The sequence below is a fragment of the Coregonus clupeaformis genome, unplaced genomic scaffold (genome assembly GCF_020615455.1).
Source record: "Coregonus clupeaformis isolate EN_2021a unplaced genomic scaffold, ASM2061545v1 scaf2117, whole genome shotgun sequence".
NCBI lineage: Eukaryota > Metazoa > Chordata > Actinopteri > Salmoniformes > Salmonidae > Coregonus > Coregonus clupeaformis.
In genome coordinates, this window is record NW_025535571.1 from 62,814 (window position 1) to 74,731 (window position 11,918).

At 43.0% G+C, this 11,918-nt stretch overlaps 1 protein-coding gene across 1 annotated transcript; it reads left to right on the top strand.

Moving 5' to 3' along the window:
* The first annotated feature begins 2,575 nt into the window (after positions 1 to 2,575).
* Positions 2,576 to 3,682, top strand: LOC123488276 (E3 SUMO-protein ligase ZBED1-like). Its single transcript, XM_045219171.1, has 3 exons — positions 2,576 to 2,838; positions 3,161 to 3,214; positions 3,307 to 3,682. Exons 1-3 carry the CDS (start codon positions 2,616 to 2,618, stop codon positions 3,669 to 3,671), a joined length of 642 nt encoding a protein of 213 aa, XP_045075106.1. The 5' UTR covers positions 2,576 to 2,615; the 3' UTR covers positions 3,672 to 3,682.
* The last annotated feature ends 8,236 nt before the right edge of the window (positions 3,683 to 11,918 follow it).

Below are 11,918 nucleotides of genomic sequence, written 5' to 3' on the forward strand. Positions count from 1 at the left end.
GCTTGGCTATATACATGGGGTGCCAATACCTGGTCAATGATAGCTTGGCTATACAGTGGGGAAAAAAAGTATTTAGTCAGCCACCAATTGTGCAAGTTCTCCCACTTAAAAAGATGAGAGAGGCCTGTAATTTTCATCATAGGTACACGTCAACTATGACAGACAAATTGAGAATTTTTTTTCCAGAAAATCACATTGTACGATTTTTAATGAATTTATTTGCAAATTATGGTGGAAAATAAGTATTTGGTCACCTACAAACAAGCAAGATTTCTGGCTCTCACGGACCTGTAACTTCTTCTTTAAGAGGCTCCTCTGTCCTCCACTCGTTACCTGTATTAATGGCACCTGTTTGAACTTGTTATCAGTATAAAAGACACCTGTCCACAACCTCAAACAGTCATACTCCAAACTCCACTATGGCCAAGACCAAAGAGCTGTCAAAGGACACCAGAAACAAAATTGTAGACCTGCACCAGGCTGGGAAGACTGAATCTGCAATAGGTAAGCAGCTTGGTTTGAAGAAATCAACTGTGGGAGCAATTATTAGGAAATGGAAGACATACAAGACCACTGATAATCTCCCTCGATCTGGGGCTCCACGCAAGATCTCACCCCGTGGGGTCAAAATGATCACAAGAACGGTGAGCAAAAATCCCAGAACCACACGGGGGGACCTAGTGAATGACCTGCAGAGAGCTGGGACCAAAGTAACAAAGCCTACCATTCGTAACACACTACGCCGCCAGGGACTCAAATCCTGCAGTGCAAGACGTGTCCCCCTGCTTAAGCCAGTACATGTCCAGGCCCGTCTGAAGTTTGCTAGAGTGCATTTGGATGATCCAGAAGAGGATTGGGAGAATGTCATATGGTCAGATGAAACCAAAATATAACTTTTTGGTAAAAACTCAACTCAGTCGTGTTTGGAGGACAAAGAATGCTGAGTTGCATCCAAAGAACACCATACCTACTGTGAAGCATGGGGGGTGGAAACATCATGCTTTGGGGCTGTTTTTCTGCAAAGGGACCAGGACGACTGATCCGTGTAAAGGAAAGAATGAATGGGGCCATGTATCGTGAGATTTTGAGTGAAAACCTCCTTCCATCAGCAAGGGCATTGAAGATGAAACGTGGCTGGGTCTTTCAGCATGACAATGATCCCAAACACACCGCCCGGGCAACGAAGGAGTGGCTTCGTAAGAAGCATTTCAAGGTCCTGGAGTGGCCTAGCCAGTCTCCAGATCTCAACCCCATAGAAAATCTTTGGAGGGAGTTGAAAGTCTGTGTTGCCCAGCGACAGCCCCAAAACATCACTGCTCTAGAGGAGATCTGCATGGAGGAATGGGCCAAAATACCAGCAACAGTGTGTGAAAACCTTGTGAAGACTTACAGAAAACGTTTGACTTGTGTCATTGCCAACAAAGGATATATAACAAAGTATTGAGAAACTTTTGTTATTGACCAAATACTTATTTTCCACCATAATTTGCAAATAAATTCATTAAAAATCCTACAATGTGATTTTCTGGAATTTTTTTTCTCATTTTGTCTGTCATATTTGATGTGTACATATGATGAAAATTACAGGCCTCTCTCATCTTTTTAAGTGGGAGAACTTGCACAATTGGTGGCTGACTAAATACTTTTTTTCCCCACTGTATACATGGGGTGCCAATACCTAGTCAATGATAGCTTGGCTATATACATGGGGTGCCAATACCTGGTCAATGGTAGCTTGTAGGGGTGTAACGATCCATCTACTACATCGATGTATCGATTTATATTCCTATGATTCAACTACATCGATCTGTGCTCGGCGAGTTGGCCTTTTGGACAACATATATCGATCTAACATCGTTTTAAAATGTAATAAATCGATTGTATCGATACTAGGAAATAACCCATTGGATTTAAGCACGTCAGACTTTATATGGATGTTTTTTCTTAGTACTTTTAATGATAAAGGCTTTAAACATTACTCGATTCAGTCTGCCTATCCGTGACGTCAGCTGAACGAGTAGCGATAACGACAGATGGCTGGACGTCATGCTCAAATCAAGGGTATGTGACAATTACCTCTCATCACATTGATCCGGAGTGGAAAATGAAGACCTTTGTTCTGCTAAACAGAGTTTTAAATGAAGCCCATACTGGTAAAAATATTGCCGCGTTACTGCGTGAAGCCTGCATGGAGTGGAAAATCTACGACAAGAATCCTGCCATCGTCACAGATAACGCCAGGAATATGATTGTGGCCGGTGCAGAAGCCAGTTCAGTACACACATTACCTGCTTCGCACATACACTCAACCTTGCCTCGCAGAAGGGTTTGGGGGTGGACCGTGCTTCCAGGTTGTTGGGGAAAGTGCGAAAAATTGTTGGATATTTTCACCGCAGCCCGATTGCATGTCACGCCCTACAGGGAAAAACAAACTCTGATGGATTTACCAAAACATAAACTGATCCAAGACATAATCACCAGATGGAACAGTTCATTCGAAATGCTTGAACGTTTTTTGGAACAACAGCCAGCTATAATGGCAACTCTGATGTCCAAGGATCTACGAAAGGGGGGTCACAGATGTAGGCACGCTGAGTGAGAGTGATATTGCCAACATGGATGACATTGTTCAGTTGATGGGTCCTGTCAAAATGGCAACCACTGTGATGTGTGAAGAAGACCAGCCAACTCTCTCTGTAATTGCTCCTCTTCAAGCAAAACTGCTGAAACACCTACAGCCATGCGAAGACGACTCAACCCTGGTTGCAGAGATTAAGAGGGTGATGGCCAGTGACCTCTCCACACGCTACAGAGGCACCCAAGATGCTCTCAACATAGGTAATTAATTTGGAGTCTTAATTAAAATTAACTTGGTTAATATTTTAGGTTATTAGACTGTATTCATTTGTAAAATGGCACACCTTTGCGTTTTCAAGTTTGAATTTGAGTTGTTTTTTCATATGGAAAAGTAAACAAGATATCTGAAATACAATTCTTAGTTCATGGTGGCTTTACATCATCACTGTGCCACATTTCTTTTAAACATACTAAAGTTTAATCTTCTGATTATTTTGTGTATGAGGAGGTGGTCATCACTTGCAATTTCAGGTCAACTTAATTTAATAATGCAATGAATGCAATATTCTTGTTCTTTAAACAGCATCAGCTGGAAGCTCAAGCACAAAGCTGTCAGGATTCAATGAAGAGACCACAGGTGTGTTTCATGTGATACCAATAAAAGATTGTTGTTGTTTTGTATTAATGAGAAACATGACTATATTTTGAAATATATTTCTTATATTGTAGCTCCAAATGAGTCACCTCCTTGTAAGAAGAAAGCCTTAGATGCGCTGTTTGGCGATTCCTTCACCCAAAGAGAAAGAAAATCCACAAGCGAGACAGCCAGAGCAGAGGTGTTAAAGTACCGAGCAAAAGATGCGTTGCCTTTGACTGAAAATGCCATGAAGTGGTGGAGATCTCAGGAGAAAGAGCTACCTGTACTTTCCACCCTTGCTAAACGGTACCTGTGCATTCCAGGCACCAGTGTGCCAGCAGAACGAGTTTTTAGTACTGCTGGCGACATAGTGAACGCACAGAGAAGTGTTCTGCAGCCAGATCATGTTGATCAGTTGATATTTTTGAAAAAAAAATCTGTAGTCATTGAAGAGTAGCCTAGTAGGTTACACTTGATATTTTGTTGAATATTGTTTGTTTATTAAAATGAGAGTAGTAGCAGGTTCATCCACTGCTCATTCAACCTGAAGAAATGTTGGTTGCACTTTATTTTTGATATTAATACTGTATTTGTATTGTAATGTTGAAAAACAAAAGCAGAAGTAGCAGGTAAACCTACTGTTAATTCAACCTGAAGAGATGTTGGTTGCACTTTATTTTTGATATTAATACTGTATTTGTATTGTAATGTTGAAAAACAAAAGCAGAAGTAGCAGGTAAACCTACTCTTTATTCAACCTGAAGAGATGTTGGTTGCACTTTATTTTTGATATTAATATTGTAATATTTTTATGTTGAAAAACAAAAGCAGAAGTAGCAGGTAAACCTACTGTTAATTCAACCTGAAGAGATGTTGGTTGCACTTTATTTTTGATATTAATATTGTAATATTTTTATGTTGAAAAACAAAAGCAGAAGTAGCAGGTAAACCTACTGTTGAAATGTTGGTTGCACTTACTGTACTTTTATTGAAAATGTATTGAATATTGAAAATGAGATCAGACAATTTTAACTTCCTGTTAATTCAACCTAAAGTGTTGTTTGCACTTTATTCAAATAAAATGTGAATGCATTTGCCATTCATTGTTGTTTATTTATATTCATAATTAATTGATACCTGATTCCATTACAAGAAACAGGAATCTAGGAAACTTCACCTGCACTGTCCAGTATCCAGGTATTTATTTCAGTCACACTGGTTGAATTTTTGGCTAAAAGGTTACTGAATCGATTTCAAGTCACTGAATCGTTTCGGATCGTATCGTTCTAAATGAACCAATATCGTCCTTGAATCGTATCGACAACCACGAATCGTGATACAAATCGAATCGTTGTTAAAACGAATCGTTACACCCCTAGTAGCTTGGCTATATACATGGGGTGCCAATACCTCGTCAATGGTAGCTTGGCTATATACATGTGGTGCCAATACCTAGTCAATGGTCTTCTGTAGCTCAGCTGGTAGAGCACGGCGCTTGTAACGCCAAGGTAGTGGGTTCGATCCCCGGGACCACCCATACACAAAAATGTATGCACGCATGATTGTAAGTCGCTTTGGATAAAAGCGTCTGCTAAATGGCATATTATTATTATTATTATACACATGGGGTGCCAATACCTAGTCAATGGTAGCTTGACTATATACATGGGGTGCCAATACCTAGTCAATGGTAGCTTGACTATATACATGGGGTGCCAATACCTAGTCAATGATAGCTTGGCTATGTACATGGGGTCCCAATACCTAGTCAATGATAGCTAGCATGTACAGTGAGGGAAAAAAGTATTTGATCCCCTGCTGATTTTGTACGTTGATCAGACATGATCAGTCTATAGTTTTAATGGTAGGTTTATTTGAACAGTGAGAGACAGAATAACAAAACAAAAAATCCAGAAAAACGCATGTCAAAAAGGTTATAAATTGATTTTTGCATTTTAATGAGGGAAATAAGTATTTGACCCCTCTGCAAAACATGACTTAGTACTTGGTGGCAAAACCCTTGTTGGCAATCACAGAGGTCAGACGTTTCTTGTAGTTGGCCACCAGGTTTGCACACTTCTCAGGAGGGATTTTGTCCCACTCCTCTTTGCAGATCTTCTCCAAGTCATTAAGGTTTCGAGGTTGACGTTTGGCAACTCGAACCTTCTGCTCCCTCCACAGATTTTCTATGGGATTAAGGTCTGGAGACTGGCTAGGCCACTCCAGGACCTTAATGTGCTTCTTCTTGAGCCACTCCTTTGTTGCCTTGGCCGTGTGTTTTGGGTCATTGTCATGCTGGAATACCCATCCACGACCCATTTTCAATGCCCTGGCTGAGGGAAGGAGGTTCTCACCCAAGATTTGACGGTACATGGCCCCGTCCATCGTCCCTTTGATGCGGTGAAGTTGTCCTGTCCCCTTAGCAGAAAAAACACCCCCGAAGCATAATGTTTCCACCTCCATGTTTGACGGTGGGGATGATGTTCTTGGGGTCATAGGCAGCATTCCTCCTCCTCCAAACACGGCGAGTTGAGTTGATGCCAAAGAGCTCGATTTTGGTCTCATCTGACCACAACACTTTCACCCAGTTCTCCTCTGAATCATTCAGATGTTCATTGGCAAACTTCAGACGGGCCTATATATGTGCTTTCTTGAGCAGGGGGACGTTGCAGGTGCTGCAGGATTTCAGTCCTTCATGGCGTAGTGTGTTACCAATTGTTTTCTTGGTGACTATGGTCCCAGCTGCCTTGAGATCATTGACAAGATCCTCCCGTGTAGTTCTGGGCTGATTCCTCACCGTTCTCATTATCATTGCAACTCCACGAGGTAAGATCTTGCATGGAGCCCCAGGCCGAGGGAGATTGACAGTTCTTTTGTGTTTCTTCCATTTGCGAATAATCGCACCAACTGTTGTCACCTTCTCACCAAGCTGCTTGGCGATGGTCTTGTAGCCCATTCCAGCCTTGTGTAGGTCTACAATCTTGTCCCTGACATCCTTGGAGAGCTCTGTGGTCTTGGCCATGGTGGACAGTTTCGAATCTGATTGATTGATTGCTTCTGTGGACAGGTGTCTTTTATACAGGTAACAAACTGAGATTAGTAGCACTCCCTTTAAGAGTGTGCTCCTAATCTCAGTTCGTTACCTGTATAAAAGACACCTGGGAGCCAGAAATCTTTCTGATTGAGAGGGGGTCAAATACTTATTTCCCTCATTAAAATAACATTTTTGACATGCGTTTTTTTCTGGATTTCTATGTTGTTATTCTGTCTCGCACTGTTCAAATAAACCTACCATTAAAATTATAGACTGATCATTTCTTTGTCAGTGGGCAAACGTACAAAATCAGCAGGGGATCAAATACTTTTTTCCCCTCACTGTACAGTCGTGGTCAAAAGTTAAGAATGACACAAATATACATTTTCACAAAGTCTGCTGCCTCAGTTGATGATGGCAATTTGCATATACTCCAGGATGTTATGAAGAGTGATCGGATGAATTGCAATTAATTGCAAAAGTCCCTCTTTGCCATGAAAATGAACTTAATCCCCCAAAAACATTTCCACTGTATTTCAGCCCTGCCACAAAAGGACCAGCTGCCATCATGTCAGTGATTCTCTTGTTAACACAGGTGAGAGTGTTGACGAGGACAAGGCTGGAGATCACTCTGTCATGCTGATTGAGTTAGAATAACAGGCTGGAAGCTTTAAAAAGGAGGGTGGTGCTTGAAATCATTGTTCTTCCTCTGTTAACCATGGTTACCTGCAAGGAAACACATGCTGTCATCATTGCTTTGCACAAAAAGGGCTTCACAGGCAAGGATATTGCTGGTAGTAAGATTGCACCTAAATCAACCATTTATCGGATCATCAAGAACTTCAAGGAGAGGTTCAATTGTTGTGAAGAAGGTTTCAGGGCCCCCAAGAAAGTCCAGCAAGCACCAGGACCGTCTCCTAAAGTTGATTCAGCTGCGGGATCGGGGCACCACCAGTGCAGAGCTTGCTCAGGAATGGCAGCAGGCAGGGGAGAGTGCATCTGCACGCACAGTGAGGCGAAGACCTTTGGAGGATGGCCTGGTGTCAAGAAGGGCAGCGAGGAAGCCACTTCTCTCCATAAAAAACATGACGGACAGACTGATATTCTGAAAAAGGTACAGGGATTGGACTGCTGAGGACTGGGTTAAAGTAATTTTCTCTGATGAATCCCCTTTCCGATTGTTTGGGGCATCCGGAAATAAGCTTGTCCGGAGAAGACAAGGTGAGCGCTACCATCAGTCCTGTGTCATGCCAACAGTAAAGCATCCTGAGACCATTCATGTGTGGGGTTGCTTCTCAGCCAAGGGAGTGGAACAGTACCAAGACCATGGTGCTTGCCTACGGAGCTGTGAGGGGAACGGCACCGCCGTACCTTCAGGCTCTGATCAGTCCCTACACCCAAACGAGGGCATTGCGTTCATCCACCTCTGGCCTGCTGGCTCCCCTACCTCTGCGGAAGCACAGTTCCCGCTCAGCCCAGTCAAAACTGTTCGCTGCTCTGGCACCCCAATGGTGGAACAAGCTCCGTCACAACGCCAGGACAGCGGAGTCACTCACCACCTTCTGGAGACATTTGAAACCACACCTCTTTAAGGAATACCTGGGATAGGATAAAGTAATCCTTCTACCCCCCCCCCAAAAATAAATAAAAATAAATTGTAAAGTGGTTATCCCACTGGCTATAAGGTGAATGCACCAATTTGTAAGTCGCTCTGGATAAGAGTGTCTGCTAAATGACGTAAATGTAAATGTAATGCCAGGCCGGATTGCAGAGGTCTTGAAAAAGAAGGCTCAACACTGAAAATATTGACTCTCAGCATAAACGTAATGTAATGTCAATAAAAGCCTTTGACGCTTATGGAATGCTTGTCATTATACTTCAGTATACCATAGCAACATCTGACAAAAATATCTAAAAACACTGAAGCAGCAAACTTTGAAGACCAATACTTGTGTCATTCTCAAAACTTTTGACCACGACTGTACATGGGGTGCCAATACCTAGTCAATGATAGCTTGGCTATATACAGTGCCTTCTGAAAGTATTCAGACCCCTTGACTTTTTCCACATTTTATTACGTTACAGCCTTATTCTAAAACGGATTAAATTGTTTTACCCCTCATCACTCTACACACAATACCCCATAATGTCAAAGCAAGACAGGTTTTTAGAAGTTTTTCTTAATTTATTTATAAAAAACGGAAATATCAAATTTACATAAGTATTCAGACCCTTTACTCAGTACTTTGTTGAAGCACCTTTGGCAGCAATTACAGCATCGAGTCTTCTTGGGTATGACGCTACAAGCTTGGCACAGCTGTATTTGGGGAGTTTCATCCATTCTCTGCAGATCCTCTCAAGCTCCGTCAGGTTGGATGGGGAGCGTTGCTGCACAGCTATTTTCTGGTCTCTCCAGAGATGTTCAATCGGGTTCAAGTCTGGGCTCTGGCTGGGCCAGGTGAACCTTCGCCCCAGTCTGAAGTCCTGAGCGCTTTGGAGCAGGTTTTCATCAAGGATCTCTCTGTACTTTGCTCCGTTTATTAATCCCTCGATCCTGATTAGTCTCCCAGTCCCTGCCTCTGAAAAATATCCGCACAGCATGATGCTGCCACCACCATGCTTCACCGTAGGCCTGATGCCAGGTTTCCTCCAGACGTGACGCTTGGCATTCAGGCCAAAGAGTTCAATCTTGGTAACATCAGACCAGAGAATCTTGTTTCTCATGGTCAGAGTCTTTAAGTGCCTCTTGGAAAACTCCAAGCGGGCTGAACTCTGGAGCTCCGTCAAAGTGATCATCGGGTTCTTGGTCACCTCCCTGACCAAGGCCCTTCTCCCCCGATTGCTCAGTTTGGCCGGGCGACAGCTCTAGGAAGAGTCTTGGTGGTTCCAAACTTCTTCCATTTGAGAATAGAGGATGCCAATGTGTTCTTGGGGACCTTCAATGCTGCAGACATTTTTGGTACCCTTCCCCAGATCTGTGCCTCAACAAAATCCTGTCTCTGAGCTCTACGGACAATTCCTTCGACCTCATGGCTTGGTTTTTGTTCTGACATGCAATGTCAACTGTGGGATGTTATATAGACAGGTGTGTGCCTTTTCAAATCATGTCCAATCAATTGAATTTCTCAGGTGGACTCCAATCAAGTTGTAGAAACATCTCAAGGAAGATCAATAGAAACAGGATGCGCCTGAGAAAATGTTTGAGATTCATAGCAAAGGGTCTGGAATACTTATGTACATAAGGTATCAGTTTTTTATTTCTAATACATTTGCAAAAAAATTCTAAACCTGTTTTCGATTTGTCATTATGAGGTATTGTGTGCAGATTGATGAGGGATACAAAATAAAAATAAAATCAATATTACAATAAGGCAGTAACGTATTTTTTTGTTGAAAAAGTCAAGGGGTCTGAATACTTTCAGATTGCACTGTATAGACACTATTTCACTTTAAACACTTTGTTATATTTATGCACAAGAGAAGAAGAGGTTGCCCAGCACACATTCATGTACAAACATGATTTTTCATTACATATTTGTAATTTAGCAGATGCTCTTATCTAGAGCGACTTATAGGACCAATTGGGGTTAATTGCCTTGCTCAAGTCCACAATGATAGATTTTTGACCTAGTTGGCTCGGGATTCAAACCAGCGACCTTTCAGTTACTGGCCCAACACTCTAAACCGCTAGGCTACCTGTTAAATACATAACACAATACGTGACATAAGTAGAATACAGAACAATTGAAACATTACAGGACATTTTTCATGATGGAAATTGAAATATTAAAATGTTAATGAAAAAAAAAAAGAGTTTTTGGGAAAACCATTTAAGAGCTGGAGTTATTATGCAGTCTGATAGCAGTGGGTAGAGTGGCTTTTCGCAGGCGGTTTGTACGGGCAGTTATACAGGACAGTTTGTGGCTGTTTCTCAGGAGCCTGGTGGTGCAGTTACCTATTTTTGGAGGGAGCAGGTCATTCAGTGGATGGTCAAGAGGGTGCATGTCCTTCACCAGGGGGAATGCAGCCTGTTCTCGCCTGCTCTGCAGTGACGGGAGCTGTGGTTGGACTGCTCCACCTCTGGAGATGATCCTCAAGGCCCTTCTCTGCACCCTGTCTAGTTGGGCCTGCTGCTTTTTAATGCATCCAACTAACAGCACTCCACCGTATTCCAGACCAGGCCTGGCCAGTGTAGTATAGACTGTGACCAGATCTTCAGTAGGACATTACTGGCAAGAAATGTCAAAAAGGTGTTTTGTGGCCTTTTTCACTGGCTGCTCCAGCTGTCACCACTGAGGTTAGAGTCTAGATGAAAACCAAGATACTTGGTTGTTGTTACCACTGGTACTTCCTGTCCTCCTAGGATTAGTGGTGCAGGTTGTGGATGGTCTTTATAAAAACATATCTGAATTTCCACAGACTTATTCCCATTCAGGACCATGTTGTTGGATGTGGCCCACTCTTCCAGCTGCTGTATCTCCAAGCCCATGGAAGTGTCCTCTTGGATGCTGGTTAATGGTATGGCTCGGGACAGCCCTACATCGTCTGCATACCCAGTGTCCAGAGTGTCACTGAAGACAACTTTTCGGGTGGACATGTGAAGGAGAAACAGATATGGTGAAACCACGCCACCTTGTGGCACACCAGAGGTGACCTCTGACCAAGGGTTAAATGTGCCAGTTGCCATCACCCTCTGCCCTCTTTCGGTGGTGTAGCTGTGGAGCCAGGCTAGTAACCTTGGACACAGTTCAATGTCAGACAGATGTTGCAGGAACTTTGCTTGATCTACTCGATCAAAGGCTTTGGACACATCAGCAAGTAACACCCTCACCATTGTCTGTAGCTGTCAGCCAGGAGTGTGTGGTTTTCACAAGGGCGGTAGTAGTGCTGGACTTTGGGAGGTAGTCATACTGATTCGTCCACTTAGATAATAAAACTGTCCCCTGCCAGAAGGAGGTGTTAACAATGTGTTTGATGACAGGGGCTAGATCTTCTGCATGCTTTTAGTAGCCAGGCTGGAATGCCATCAGGCCCACATGCTTTACGTGGGCTGAGTCTGGTCAGAGCTTGCTTTAACTGGCCAATGCTGCACAGCTCAACCTGCCTTGTAGACATGGGCAGGGGGAAGATGGCAAGAGGTGTGGTGCTTGTCCATGCCTCAGCAAAGAAGCCATTCAAAACATCAGCCACGTCGTCGTCTTCAATATCCTCGACCTGTATTCTCCCTCCTGATGTTTTCTTTGGTTCCAGTCCATTGTTAATGAAGTCCCACCATTCCGTAGGGTTTTTCTTCTTTAGGTCCTGGATTTCAGTTTTGTAGTAGCTTGTCTTTGCTTCCTTGATAATCATATGGCAGACCAGTCAGTACTGGCCATACATCGTGCAAAGGTCTCCTTTCTGTTCTGGGTTACCAGATGTCCTTTTTTCCGCTGCACCTCTCTTCTCCCTCCTGATGTTGTGTTTGGAGAGAACAGCAGACATTTGTGATCACTGGATCTGAGAGGATTAAGTACAGTGGGTTGTGTTGATCAGATCTAGGATGGAGTCCTCTGTGGTCTTGTCTTCGACCACTACCACTTCTTATGCATACGTTGGTGTCTTTTAAATTGCCCAATCTGTAGAATCTCGTCTCACAGTCAGTGCAGTAATAAGTCTTCTCTCCAGTGTGTA